Source organism: Gopherus evgoodei, chromosome 4 (genome assembly GCF_007399415.2).
Source record: "Gopherus evgoodei ecotype Sinaloan lineage chromosome 4, rGopEvg1_v1.p, whole genome shotgun sequence".
NCBI lineage: Eukaryota > Metazoa > Chordata > Testudines > Testudinidae > Gopherus > Gopherus evgoodei.
In genome coordinates, this window is record NC_044325.1 from 85,956,861 (window position 1) to 85,972,387 (window position 15,527).

At 43.5% G+C, this 15,527-nt stretch overlaps 1 protein-coding gene across 10 annotated transcripts in view; it reads left to right on the top strand.

Moving 5' to 3' along the window:
• The window catches only part of LOC115650327 (golgin subfamily B member 1-like), a 76,484-nt gene that overhangs the window by 29,428 nt on the left and 31,529 nt on the right, over positions 1-15,527 (top strand). For 7 of the 10 annotated variants that reach the window (XM_030560087.1, XM_030560092.1, XM_030560094.1 and 4 more), the window contains 5 exons: positions 2,212-2,342; positions 4,046-4,093; positions 5,192-5,301; positions 7,219-7,387; positions 15,063-15,167. In XM_030560087.1, coding sequence (XP_030415947.1) covers positions 2,212-2,342; positions 4,046-4,093; positions 5,192-5,301; positions 7,219-7,387; positions 15,063-15,167 — 563 coding nt within the window. The remainder of the gene's footprint in view (positions 1-2,211; positions 2,343-4,045; positions 4,094-5,191; positions 5,302-7,218; positions 7,388-15,062; positions 15,168-15,527) is intronic. The other 3 variants (XM_030560095.1, XM_030560097.1, XM_030560096.1) reach the window with 1 other exon arrangement.

A 15,527-nucleotide genomic window follows, 5' to 3' on the forward strand; every position in this document is an offset into this window, starting at 1 on the left:
TTTGTAGTTAACCATCAATCCAGAGTTTTGTTTTGTTAGTTGAGTGATCCATTTGAAAAGCATCTATTTTTTCACATGCCACTCTTAGGTAAAACTTTTCTGAAGAAGCTAATAATCTATACCATCAGAACTGGCTGCTTTGTGTTTATCAAGGAGATTATTGAACAAGAATAGCATAAGGAATATGCAGATGTGAAACCCTGGTGCTTCTCAACTAGAATGAAACTTGACCTGAAGAAATGTGATAGAAATGGGAGGAAATATAGTTTGACAGTTTTACTTCATTCATATGAGACTGGAAATTATTTTGGCCCAGTGCCTTAGTTTGTCTGAGAATCCACTGGTTTAAATCAGTGATTTAAATCACCAACTTAATGGTTATTAAAAACAGCAAGCAGCAAACCTTGATTTAAATAATTGATTTAATTGTGCTTTGCATTTTTACTTTATTTTCTTATAGAAAGGCTGAATCTCATTAGTTGATAACCATTAAAAACATAGTGATTTGCAGCAAAATATAGCCTGTACATTAAATTCGGTGTTTTTGCTAATCAGGAGGATATACTATATTTATATATATTTATTTGAGCAGTTATATAGCTTATCTTACATTTATACAAATTCTTAATTTTTACATTTTATGTTAGAAGATGATTAAATTTTTGCTTGTGTGTGGATCTATTTGAATGGAAAATCAAACTTGATTTAAAATGCACAAAAACAGCATTTAAAACTTTTTTAATTAAATAGGACTACCGTAAGTGCTAGATACATAAACTTTTTTCTTATCAGTACATTTATCAGAACGTTTTGCATTTAACACTATATGATTTAGTAAACAAAGGAAGTCTTATCTGTAGTTAGTGAATTGAACTGATTTTTCTGGTTTCTTAACTCTGAATGAACTAGTCATTGAACTGAACTGGTTGAATAAATGGAAATGAAGGGTGGCTGCTGTAAGAGCTGGTTTAACATTTCCACAAACTCATTCCAGATGCTTATTCAATGATTTCCAGCAGTTCAGTGGTTTGACTTTAACAGTTGGCAGCAAACCACATACTGCTTAATATTATTTTTGTATTTAATTTAAATTATTTTAATAGATTGTCAATTTCACATTTAATTTTAAATAGGTTTACTTTAAAAAAATAAACTTATACTTAATTTAAATAAAAAATGAAACAAGTCAGATTCTTTTAAAATATCAAAAAAAAAAATTTTATTACAGCATGTTAAGTCTGTAAAATTAACCTATGTTGATAACGATCCTATCTGGAAGGTGTTGCCTTCTGAACTCCCAGAGCGTTTCTTAAGCTGCCATATGACTTTGGCTAATAATATACTGGTGCACAAGGGTTGCAGTCTCACGCATCCTAGAGCACTGTGCAGTGGTTTCAAGAAGCCACATCAGTTATCATTTACTGTGTTTTCCTATCTAGCATGGATTGGTTCAGCCACTCATCATTCCCACCTCACTCTCCATGAGGCAAAACTTCCAAATGTGAGCATTCCAGAGACAAGGTGGCGAGGTGATATCTTTTATTGGACAAAAAAAGAAAAGATATTGCCTCACCGACCTTGTTTCTCTAACATCCTGGGACCGACACAACTGCAGCTACATTACATATAACAAATATGCGCATTGTCATTATACAGGATAGCTAATTTTTGTCTTTGCAGAGTCAGTGTACCGAGTGAATATTCTTTCGTGAGGTCTGCTTTAAAATAAAATTGCTATTTTCTGTTGAACAGATGAGGTCCCAGCTTTCGATAGTCCATTTCACTTGATATATGTTAATGGTGCTTAGAAGTGGATCCTGCAAACAAACAACTTTACTCATTTAGTAAAATTAGTCACTTCATAAACATTCACAGGATTGGTTCCCTTTGCTTGTACGTAGCAAGATAACTTTTTGCTGGTTTTTTTAGGGGATCTTGAACTGTGAACTCAATCCCATTATTTGAAAAGTTCAGGGAATATTTGATCATTAAAGCCTTTATTAATATGATTACATGTTCTTCAGAGATGCTGGGCATCCATAACTCCGACTGAAATCAATTGGAACCTGCAGGTGCTCAACACCTCTGAAAATTAAACCAATAATGGTGTGGGTAGTTGCTAGACTTACGTTATCTGACAGTTATCTGTATGTGAAACACGTTGTTTGGAACTGTTCTTGAAATAAATATTTTCCCTTTGAAACTACATAGGTTTGCGGACAGTAGTTGAAGAGTTGGAATTGGAAAGAAATCAACTACAGGAACAAATTCTAATCCTGGAGGAACGCTGTCAGGACTTGGAAGACAGATTACAGCTGCAGGGCAGAATGGAAGCCCTTCAGGTGAGCTTTTATATTTGTGTTAGGAGCTGAAGATGATGTAGGGAGACTCATTTAGGGTTCTCTTTATATTTAGATGAAAGTAGTTTATAGTGAAGCAAAAATGAAGATTAGCTAAAGATTCTACAGTATATTTTTGTACTTCAAAAATATAGGGTAATATTACAGTACAATGTACTCATATTATGTTGTGTGGTACTGAACAGTGGAAAACTACACCCATTTACTCACTGCAAGGAAGTCACACAGGGGTAAGAAATATTTCTTACCCTGCAAAAACTGAAAAATTGCTTTTGAAAATAATTAAGTAAAAAAAAAATGTTTAGAAGCCTGTTACTAGTGGCAGCAACATGTTGAAATTCAATATCATTTTTGTCATCAACAGTATAGGGCCTGTTTCAGAGGTCAAGAACTTGATTCTTCTGTCACTGACACAAGTGTATTTTCACTTACTCTACATCTGCATTTCAGTAGTTACTTTGGTTTTTTTCTGATGTGTGTGAGGAATCATGTCCTAATAACTACTTATCTTTAATATCACTTCTAATATCAACAGGACATCGTTTTCTCATAGGCTAAAGGAGGTTGCATAACACTTCATAATCAGAGAAGTTAAAGGCTAATAAGAAAATGAAATTATTGAAGTCAGATTTATTAAGGAGAGGGCCTGTAGGTGAACGGAGGAGAGAGATTTTCTTTAGATAGATGGAAGCTGCCAAAGTGGTAGAGCAACCCCCATATTTATGAGAGTTGCAGGGACATGTGTAAACCAAGATGATCTATCAGATAGCAGGCAAATAGGATGTGAACTGAATACACATGGAGATCTAAAAAGTAGGAGGATACTATGGAGAATAATTTGAACATTCACTTTTGACACTTGAGTAACTTACTATGTCCTGTACAGAGTAGCTGATCTGTAACAGTTGTTGATTCCCTGTCTTGGTAAAATGGTTGGTAGTATCTATTAAATTTTTAAAAACCCCATACATCAAAATTAGAATCCTTACACAGAAAAGTTATCTAATGCACAAAAGGGTGTAGTTTATCCCTACATAGAATTTAAAACCTATGTTTTAAACCCTATATTTTAAACCTATGTGAGTATGGTTCCGAGTTTTAGCTATCAGCCTACAGAGAGATCCTGGCCCATTTAATTCACTGGCAAAAGTTGCATTGACTTCAGTGATGTCAGGATATCACCCCAAATCTGTCCTTTTTCCACAAGATTGAAATCTCAATAAATTAAACCTTCAAAGTATAGAGGGAGTTTCTTAGCAGCTAGTGTCTCTATTACCTTTTTTAAAAATGCTGTGATATTTGGGTTGTTATAGTAACTGCTTGTGATTTTAAAATAATAATAATTATAATTATTTCACTTATTAATGACTGTTTCTAGAAGCCTCCCAAAATTAATCCATGAAGACACCAAATGAAATAATAAATTAAAAGCTTTCAAACCAAACAGAAGTTTTAAAAGTTTCCTGGTCATTATTTTGTTTGACAATTTTCTAAGCTTTCAAAATGACATGACTAACTTCTCCCTAAAACTCCACAGTTGTGATATAATCTTGTTGTTCCTTTAGCTAGTAAAGTGCATATATTAAATTACTGGGTTTTTTTCTCTAAATTAAGTTGTTTATATTAAGAGGCAAACAGCCTTATGTTAATATATGAGAATCTTGTAACAAAGCCTTTCAATACAGGTAACATTTGGTGTAGAGGAAGAAGGGCAGCCATTGAGGGCTGTACAGGTGTGTTCTGCCCACTCCATAGTGATAGCATATTTTTCCTAGAGGTGACAGGTTTGCCATATTGTTTGTCCTACCAACTCTTGTTGGTGATTTTGGATTTGTGTATGTTGCTTTTGGTTGTGGTTGCTAGTTTTTTGTTTTGCAGTTTTACTCATGAACTGGTGCAGTGAAGTTGGCTAGAGTAACAGAGTTATACTGTGTTATAAACTGTGTCAATGGAGCTTGCTTTATTTTTCTTTTCACCTCCTTCCACAGATTATTTTGCAATCTACTTCAGATTGCTGGTTGCCTTTGATCAGAGCAACAACAAAGGTTTAAAAAGATCTGCAGAGAAGCAGTTGGAATTCATTACTGTGTTCAAATCAACATGGAAAATGTTTTCAAAGAATGAGCTATCTCTGGTGTTCTCCTTTTAGAACTTGTCTTCACTGCAACAGTTAGCTTGAGTAAATAAATACATTAGAGTTACTCCATTCAAGTTAGTCAGTCTTGAGTGAGAATGGAATGAGAGCAGCCACTCTGAAACAACACTCCAGCTACCTAGAGTGACTTGACTGGCACCACAAAATAATTAATTAGCTGCTGATGAGTAGTAACTGCAGCTGCTGAATTCATGTTTTGTTACTAGCATCATCAGCACTCAAGCTTCAACCATCCCCCACCCCGTTATCGGTCAGCTAAATCACCACTTAAAGCACCACTTTATTCGATCTAGATTTTGGGTGTGGACAGGAAGCGGGCAAAACGTGAGTTATACCTCAAGCTAACAATGTAGTGAAGGCAAACACAGAAAAGTAAGCTGCTTTCACACAGTATGAGTATTTGTCTTTTGTTGTCTTTTGTGTAAAGTGTGTAGAGTCTCTTGAGTTTCTGTTAAGATGCAATCACTAAGGGAGAAACCTCTCAAAGGTGAGTAACATCTACTGTTTGAACCAGTAATATTTCAGACCTGAATTGGTAATCACTAATATGCTAGAACAATAATCTTTACAGTGTGTAGAATGTGAAACGCAAGTGGGCAGATTTTCAAGATGTCTATTTTATTGCCATTCTGGATATTTGTGAGCTGTAATCATGTTCACCATTGCTTCGTTGCAGAGTGAAAATGAGCGTTTGCAGACCCAGCTCAGTCAACTGCGTACCCAACAAATGCGAGATGCAGAAAAGCACCAAGTGCTTGTTTCCAGTTTTAATGAACAGCTTAAAGGGTAAAACAATTTTTTTAAAAACATTCAGTACAGGACCAGTTGCAATTATACATATCTTTTTGCAGCTTTAAATTTACATTTGCAGTGAAACAAAGAATATAATACTTTCAGCAAGCTTGAAAATAAGTCTTAATTTCCTCTACAATAGTAAAATCAGATTATTTCTGGACTTGGTTATTTTTATGGTAAGTGTACAAGCAGTGAATTCATAGTAATATAAATTGTATTTAGAAAAATATTATGGCTTTTGATTAATCACAGTTAACACACGCAAATAACTAAAAAAAAAAATTAACTGCAATTAAAAAAATTAATCACGATTAATCACACAGTTAAACAATAGAATACCAATTGAAATTTATTAAATATTTTTTGATGTTTTTCTACATTTTCAAATATATCAATTTCAGTTACAAAACAGAATACAAACTGTACAGTGCTCACTTTATATTATTTTTATTACAAATATTTGGACTGTAAAAAAATAAAAGAAATAATATTTTTCAGTTCACCTTATACAAGTACTGTAGTGCAATTTCTTTATCATGAAAGTGCAACTTACAAATGTAGGGGTTTTTTGTTACATAACTGCACTCAAAAACAAAAGAATGTAAAACTTTCAAGCCTACAAGTCCACTCAGTCCTACTTCTTGTTCAGCCAATCACTAAGATAAACAAGTTTGTTTACATTTAGGGATATAATGCTGCCAACTTCTTAATAATGGCACTGTTATAGCTGGCGTTGCAAGATATTTACTTGCCAGATGCACTAAAGATTCATATGTCCCTTCATGCTTTGGCCACCATTCCAGGGGACATGCTTCCATGCCGATGACACTTGTTTAAAAAAAAAAAAATGCATTCATTAAATTTGTGACTGAACTCTTTGGGGGAGAATTGTATGTCTCCTGCTATGCTTTACTGGCATTCCACCATATATTTCATGTTATAGCAGTCTCAGATATTGATCGGTTTAAAAACACTTTTACTGCAAATGTGACACAAATCTTAGAAGATACCAATGTGAAATTTCTAAAGAAAACTACAGCACTCGACCCAAGATTGAAGAATTTGAAATGTCTTCCAAAATCTGAGAGGGATGAGGTGTGGAGTATGCTTTCAGAAGTCTTAAAAGAGCAACACTCTAATGCAGAACCTACAGAACCCAAACCACCAAAAAAAGAAAATCAACTTTCTGCTGGTAGCATCTGACTAAGATAATGAAAATAAACATGCATCAGTCCACACTGTTTGGATCGTTATCGAGCAGAACCTGTGATCAGGTGGTTGAATCATGAAGGGTCATACGACTCTTTAGCGCATCTGGCATGTAAATATCTTGCGAAACCGGCTACAAAAGTGCCATGCAAACACCTGTTCTCACTTTCAGGTGACGTTGTAAACAAGAAGCATTATCTTCTGCAAATATAAACAAACTTGTTTGAGCAATTGGCTGAACAAGAAGTAGGACTTGTACGTGCTAAAGTTTTACATTGTTTTATTTTTGAATGCAGTTTTTTTTGTACATAATTCTACATTTATACGTTTAATTTTCATGATAAAGAGATTACACTACAGTACTTATATTAGGTTAATTGAAAAATACTATTTCTTTTGTTTTTTACAGTGCAAATATTTGTAATAAAAAATAAATATAAAGTGAGCACCGTACACTTTGTATTGTGTTGTAATTGAAATCAATGTATTTGAAAATGGAGAAAACATCCAAAAAATTTAAATAAATGGGATGGTATTTGTTTTACAGCTCAATTAATTTTTTTAATTGCTTGATAGCCCTAAAAATTATACATTGACTTTAGACAGTTAAGACTGGAAAATAACAAGCTCGGTTTTCAAATACTACTTAATAAAATGAACATTGAGTATTAGAGTTCTAAATAAATATTTTCTTGCTAGATTAAGTGATAGAAAAAGCTTCCTTGAAACTTCACTTGCGGAGAAGGAACAAAAACTGTTGAGTACAATGGAAAAACTAGAGCAGATTGAAAATTTGAGGCAGTTACTTCAAGAAAAAGATCTTCTGAACAAGGAACTTGGTGAAAAGCTTGTGCAAACTGAACAGAAGGTACGTTGAACACATGATGAGGCACTGAACATAATTACTTTTGGAACAATATTGAATTTAAATGCAGACAGCCTTCTTTTGATTTGGAATCTGATGTTTTTTGTAAAAGTCTTGCAGAAAATTAATAGAAATAATCCAGTTATATTGAGTAACAGTTTCCTAACTGAATGCAAGTTTTAGACCTTTTTTTAAAATGTGCTTTACAATTTGAAGTAAATGTCAATACCTGGAAAAGGTACAGGAGAGACAACACTAGCAACCCGAACCCTTTTATTAATGATATATTGGATACAGCAGCAAAGAATCCCATGGCACCTTATAGACTAACAGAGGTATTGGAGCATGAGCTTTCATAGGTGAATACCCACTTTATCATATTCACCCACAAAAGCTCATGCTCTAATACGTCTGTTAGTCTATAAGGTGCCACAGGACTCTCTTTGCTGCTTTTACAGATCCAGACTAACATGGCTACCCCTCTGATATTGGATACATACATTCTGGGAAGTGATATGGCAGTCTTCCCAAGACTGCCATCTCAATGCACTCCACCTGTTCCAAAGCTGCTCCTTCATATGGGGGAAGTACAACAGTTCAATCTCCATGCCTATTCAACTTCGGTTTCTTAGTTGAGGCTGCTAACCATGATGCTAGTTTTGATTTTGGCATCTGCTCAGTAGGAGCTGGATTGAGACTTGTCAGTTCATTTCACAAAGGCCACTGAATATCTGTTGGATGGTCTAGGGGGCAGGGTTCCCCTCAAGTCCCCTCCAGAGTCCTCTTCAGGTCCTTGGACTGTATTTCTCCCCCCCCGTAGCAGATGCCCAAGGTGTTCTTGAAGAAAACAAACAGAAAAGTTCTTTGCCCTCTTTCTTCCCATATGGGGGAGTCCATGGGAAATTGAAAAGAAACAAGGATGAGCTGGAGCTCAGGCAGTCTTCCTGGGTCAGCCCTTTGAGCTTAGTCTACACAGGGTCCCCCTCTTCATCGTACGTGCTGCTCTGAGTCTGTGTCCTGTGGCTTTGGGAGCAGTGAGGCTCGTTGCTGTCTCTTTCGGTGGGCCTGTCTCAGTTGTTAAGATGGGGCAGCCTTCTCCCTGTTCACTGCCCCTTCCTATGGCAGATTTTCCCTTTTAAGCTACTCCTCCCCCCGCCACCCTCACGGCAGAAGAAGCATTGCAGGTGCTACTTGTTGGTGTTGAACAGGCCGAGCGAAGCTTTTTAGTCCCCTCTCTGTCAGTGTGAGACTGTGCCCCTTCACAGATGGTAACAACTTCAAATTACCTCAGCCAGCTTGAAACTGATGACCTGGAGGTGATGGGCTCAGTATCTCATTACTGATTCCCTGATGCATCTAATCCTATCTCATTTTACATTCCTTTTGAATAATAGTTTGTGTTCTTGTGAATAAATTTTGTTTTGACGTCTCTTGGATGAGATATAAATAACTAAAATTTTGGGGTGTTTACCTTGGCTTCCTGGTCATATTCCAATAACACTATTGTCATTTTTCCTATTTAGAATCTTCTGCACTTTCAATTGAATGTGGTATTACTTATTTGTGCTGAACTGTTGTCTGATGTTGCTGTGACGCTGTACAAATCTGTCTCTCATTGGTCAGTTAAAAGGTCCCTGTGTGTAGACTTGTCACGGAGTGTGGGGAGTCCAGTCCTGCATCCCTCTTTTTGAGACCCACAGTGACTTTTAGCCAGCCAGTAAAACAGAAGTTTATTGGACAACAAGGAACACAGGTTACAGCAGAGCTTGCAGGCACAGTCAGGACCCCTGCATCGAGTCCTTTTGGGCTTTTAGGGTGCTTGGATTCTAGGTAGGATACCCTGAATTCCGCCCACACAGCCCCAAACCCAAACTCAAACTGCTTTCCTCCAGCCACTTCCTTTCTTTGTCCTCCTTCCCGGGCCAAGGTGTTGACCTTTCCCCTCCCTTACCTAGCTCAGGTTACAGGCTCCGGTATCGTCCATTCCCTAAAGTCCTTTTCTGCTCTCCCATTCCCTACACAGATAGCCCCTACTCCATCACATCTCTCCCTCCTTCGAGACTGAACTGAGCGGGGTCTCTCTGCCCAGTGACCTGGGAAAGTTCAGAGCCCCCTCTCCGGGACAACGCGTCCGCTATCAGGTTGGCACTTTTTTTCACATGGACCACGTCCATGTTATAGTCCTGCAGGAGCAGGCTCCACCTTAGGAGCTTGGCGTTGGCTCCTTTCATCTGGTGCAGCCAGGTCAGGGGAGAGTGGTCGGTGTACACGGTGAAGTGTCGCCCAAAGAGATATGGCTCTAGCTTTTTAAGGGCCCACACTGTGGCCAGGCATTTCTTTTCGATGGCCGCGTAGTTTTGCTCCCGGGGTAGCAGCTTTTACTTAGGTACACGATAGGGTGTCTCTTCCCCTTCACATTTTTCTGCGTTAACACTGCCGCCAGTCCCATGTTTGAGGCGTCGGTGAACACCATAAAGGGTTTGTCAAAATCTGGGTTTGCCAGAACTGGGCCACTAACCAGAGCCTCCTTCCGCGCCCGGAAAGCCTTCTGGCACTGCTTAGTCCAGATCACCTTGTTTGGCTTCCCCTTTTTGCACAGTTCAGTGATGGGGCCGGCTATGGCACTAAAGTGGGGCACGAACCTTCGATAGTACCCCGCCATCCCAATAAAGGCCTGGACCTGCTTTTTGGTTTGGGGAGCAGACCAGTCTCTGATCACCTTCACCTTGGCTGGTTCCGGCTTCAGGCAGCCGCTCCCCATCCGATGGCCCAGGTAAGATACTTCAGCCATCCCCACATGGCACTTTTCAGCCTTTACTGTTAACCCAGCCTTTTGGAGTCGGTTCAGGACTTGTTTAACCTGGGACATGTGGTCCTTCCAGGTCTGGCTGAAGATGCAGATGTCGTCAATATACGCCACGGCGAAACTTTCCATTTCCCTCAGTAGCTGATCCACCAGGCGCTGGAAGGTGGCCGGCGCTCCCTTGAGGCCGAAGGGCAGGGTCAGAAACTTGTAGAGCCCCAGAGGGGTGATAAAGGCCGATTTTAGCCTGGCATATGCGTCCAGCGGCACTTACCAGTAGCCCTTTGTAAGATTCATAGTGGTGAGGTACCGAGCACTTCCCAGCTTGTTTAGGAGCCCGTTAGGCCTGGGCATGGGGTAGGCATCAGATACGGTAATGGCATAGAGCTTTTGATAGTCCACACAGAACCGGATTGACCCATCCTTCTTGGGGACCAGCACCACTGGCGAGGCCCAAGGGCTGGAAGACGGCTGGATCACCCCCAAAGCCAGCATGTCCCTGACCTCTCTTTTAAGATTTTGGGCAGTTTTACCAGTGACCCGAAAAGAGGAGCATCTTATAGGGGGATGTGACCCAGTCTCCACCCTGTGGACAGTCAAATTAGTGCATCCAGGCTGGTTGGAAAACAGCTGTCGGTATAGATGCAGCACCCCTCTGATCTCAGTGTGCTGGGCCAGGGTCAGCTGATCAGAGAGGGGAATCGCCTTTAGGCGGGAACCAGCTTTTGTTCCCGGGAATAGATTCACTAAGGGGTCATCTCCCTGCCCCTCCCAATGTCCACACACGGCCAACACCACATTCCCCCTGTTACAGTATGGTTTCATCATGTTCACATGGTACACTCGACGGTGATGAGCCCGATTTGACAGCTCCGCCACATAGTTTACCTCATTTAGTTGCTTGATAACCTTGAAGGGCTCTTTTCAGGCGGCCTGGAGTTTGTTTTTCCTCACGGGGATGAGAACCATTACCTGATCCCCAGTGGCGAAGGCACGGGCCCATGCCTTGCGGTTATACCAGACCTTTTGCTTCCTCTGGGCTCGGGCCAGTTTTTTCCTGGCCAGGCCCATGAGCTTGGCAAGTCTTTCCCGGAAGGTCAGGACATACTCCACCACTGACTCTCCCTCGGGAGCGGCCTTTTCCTTTCATTCGTCTCTCATCAGGTTTAGGGGCCCCCTTACCCGCCTTCCATACAACAGTTCGAAAGGTGAAAACCCGGTAGATTTCTGGGGTACCTCCCTGTATGCGAACAGCAAGTGAGGTAAGTACTTGTCCCAATTTTGCAGGTGCTGGTTTATAAATGGTTTTAGCATCATTTTCAGCGTCCCGTTGAACCTTTCCACCAGCCCGTTGGACTGGGGGTGATACGCTGAGGCCCAGTTGTGCTGGACCCCACATTTCTGCCATAAGGACTGGAGCAGGGCCGACATGAAGTTGGACCCCTGATCTGTTAAGACCTCCTTGGGGACCCCACCCAGCTGAAAATTGTTAGCAGCACATCTGCCACTGTGTTTGCTTCGATAGAGGACAAGGCCACCGCCTTGGGGTAGCGAGTGGCAAAATCCACCACCACCAGGATGTATTTCTTCCCTGACCGGGTCGTCTTGCTGAGGGGTTCCACTATGTCCATGGCCACCTTTTGGAAAGGTTCTTTTATGATGGGTAAAGGCCTTAAAGCTGCTTTCCCCTTGTCCCGGGCCTTCCCCACCCTCTGGCAGGGGTCACAGGATTGGCAGTACTGTCGGACCTGGGTAAAGACCCCAGGCCAGTAAAAGTTCTGTAGCAGCCTCTGCCTGGTGCGCCGGATTCCCTGGTGCCCTGCGAGAGGGATGGCATGGGCCAGGTACAGCAGCTTGTGGCGAAACTTTTGGGGAACCGCCAGGTGTGTCCTGATCCCCCATGACTCTGCTTTCCCCGGGGGAGCCCATTCTTGGTACAGGAACCCCTTTTCCCACAGGAACCTCTTCTTACAACCTCTCCTCATGGTCTGTACCGCACTAAGGTCAGCCCGGTTCCTGGGCTTCCGCAAGGATGGATCTTTTTGCAACTCGGCCTGGAACTCAGCAGCTGGGACAGGGATGGGGACCGGCTCTCTCTTGCTGGCTGGATCTGAGGCCGCAGCCTTTCTGAACCGTGCCCCTGGGCGTTTCCCGCCCCCTAGGTTAGGGTCCTGCACCTTGGGTTGAGTACCTTCCCCGTTGTCGGGGTGCAGTGCCCTTTGCCGACTCTGACCACGAGTCACGACCAGGGCACTCTGGGTGTTACTAGGCCAGTCCTCGAGGTCCCCTCCCATTAACACGTCCGTGGGCAAATGTGGGTGTATCCTCACGTCCTTGGGGCCCTCCTTGGCCTCCCACTTCAGATGTACTTTGGCCATGGGCACCTTGAATGGGGTCCCGCCCACGCCCATTAGGGTCAGGTAGGTGTTGGGCACCATCCGATCTGAGGCCACCACCTCGGGCCGGGCCAGTGTCACCTCTGTGCCTGTGTTCCAGTACCCCGTGACCTCCCTCCCATCTACCTCCAGGGAAACAATGCACTCTTTCCGGAGGGGCAGCCCCGCGCCCATCCGGTAAACCAAAAACCTGGAGCCTGGAGCATCCAGCCCCCCAGAGGAGCTGACCTGGGGACCTCCTCCCTTCTTCACAGGTGGTATGTTGCCAGCCACCTTTTCCTGGGAATGTAGCCCCTCCTCCGATTGGGCTTTTACCCAGTCCACCCTCTGCGGGTTGGGTCTGCTTGGTTTGTTCCTGAGCTTGGGGCACTGGGCCCGTATGTGGCCTCGTTGGCCACAGCGATAGCAGCCCATGTTTCGTGGGTCCCCTTGAGTGGGTCGGAGGGACCTGATGCTGGATGTTCCCCTTTTTGGGGGTTCTCCATAGGCCCCCTTTGGGAGGTCCCATGATGACTTTCTCTCTGCGTTGAGGCAAGCCTGCTCCTTCGAGACTCCTTCCTGCCATCCCCTGCCCGACTGTCCACAAATTGGTCGGCCAGCTGGCCTGAGTGCTGTGGGTTCTCCAGCTTCTGGTCCATCAACCACAGCCTCAAGTCGGATGGGCACTGCTCGTACAGGTGCTCTAGCATGAATAGGTCAAGCAGGTCCTCTTTAGTTTGGGCCCCAGCTGTCCACTTGCGGGCATACCCCTGCGCCCGGTTGACCAGTTGTAGGTATGTGACCTCACGGGTTTTACGCTGGCTCCGGAACTTTTTTCGGTACATCTCCGGAGTCAGCCCAAACTCGCGGAGCAGGGCCTGTTTGAACAGTTCGTAGTCCCTTGCCTCCGCACCTTTCAGTCGGCTGTACACCTCCACGGCTGTGGAGTCCAGTAAGGGGGTGAGAACTGCGATCCTGTCTGCAGGGTCAACCCTGTGCAGCTCGCAGGCATTTTCAAAGGCCTTCAGGAAGGTATCTATGTCCTTCCCCTCCTTACGCTGGGCCAGCAAGTGCTTATTAAAGCTCTTTGTAGGCTTGGGTCCCCCCTCACTTACCGCAGCCAGGGCCTCACTGGTCCTCAGTTGGGCCAGGTCCAGCTCATGTTTACGCTGTTTCTTCTTCTTCTTCCGCTCATGTTTATGCTGGTTTTCCTTATGTTTACGCTGTTTCACCTTCTTCTCCAGCTCTTGCCTCTTTAACTTGAGCTCCTTCCGTTTTAGCTCCCTTTCATATTCCAGCCGCATCCGCTCCACGGATGCCAAGCGTCGCCGGGGGGTTCCCCTGCTGGGGGGTGAGCTTCGCTGGCAGGATTCCCTGCTGGCCGGGGGGGTCACGGTGCCCTCGGTATTCACTGGGCTCCTCCTCGCCCTTCCCCTAGGCTTAGGAAGGGGGGGTCTCGGGAAGCCCTCATCCGCCAGCTGACCACTCCCAGCGGGGACAGACACTGGTGCCTGCGCCGCATCTACCAGGCTGCTTCCCTCGGAGACAGGGCTCCGTTCATTCATGCGGTCTCCCTGCTCCAGCTGGGCAATCAGCTGGTCCTTGGTGAGCCTCCCCGGGCGCAGCCCCCTCTGCTTGCACAGCTCCAGCAGGTCACACTTGCGCCGGTTGGCATACATTTTCCTGCTGGCCACTCACAGGTCGGGGTGCTCGCCGCTCCCCACGGTTTCCAGGGGGACCCCTAGTGCACCAGCCCTTCTTGAGGTCACCACCTCTCTGCCAGGGTCAAGCTGCAGACTCCTCCGCCCCGGGACTGCTCACTGCAATCCCCCGGGGGACTCTGTTACTGCAAAGTCCTTCTCACTGGGCACACACTCCCAGGGGTTAACCACCCCTTCGTTTTACTGCTCCCCAATCACTTATTACAGGAAGCGCCGTCCACGGGGTGCAGTATATCCCACCCCTGCCACCAGTTGTCACGGAGTGTGGGGAGTCCGGTCCTGCATCCCTCTTCCTGGGACGCACAGTGACTTTTAGCCAGCCAGTAAAACAGAAGGTTTATTGGACAACAGGAACACAGGTTACAGCAGAGCTTGCAGGCACAGTCAGGACCCCTCCATCGAGTCCTTCTGGGCTTTTAGGGTGCTTGGATCCTAGCTAGGATACCCTGAATCCCGCCCACACAGCCCCAAGCCCAAACCCAAACTGCTTTCCTCCAGCCACTTCCTTTCTTTGTCCTCCTTCCCGGGCCAAGATGTTGACTTTTCCCCTCCCTTACCTAGTTCAGGTTACAGGCTCCGGTATCGTCCATCCCCTAAAGTCCTCCCCTGCTCTCCCATTTCCCACACAGACAGCCCCTACTCCATCACAAGACTGTATATCAGTTTCTTTATAAATCAGAATTAATGTAAACTTAAATTCAGGGTTGTAATTTACAGACATAGGCATTATTTCTTTTATGTACTTACCTATCTCCTTGAAAATTTTCTTTTATGTTAAGCTGGATGAAGTCTTGAAAAAGTACAATGCGTATGAAGTGGAGTGCACTGAACAGAAAATAGCTATCAATGATCTAACAGAAAAAGTTTCTACATTTAAAGAAAAGGTAACTCATTAAAGTGATGTGGACATTTTTTTACATGTGCTTAGTTTGGCTTGATACATTATAATTGTCTAGTAGAATATTGAAGAATTAAAAATACTTGCCATTTAAACTTTTTTGAATATGAAAGTCATAATAAAATAACTCTTCATTACTGTATATACACATTCATAAGCCGAATTTTTTTAGTAAAAAGAAGCACCAGAGATGGGAGTTGGCTTATGAATGGATATAGAGAGGGAGAGGTAGGACACAGCCCCTCCCCCCAACAGAGGGAGGAAGGAGAGGCAGCACAGCCAGAAGGAAAGAGGCAGGGCCAGAGTCTCTCCGCTTCTGGCCACGCTGCTCTCCCCTGAGCCTCCA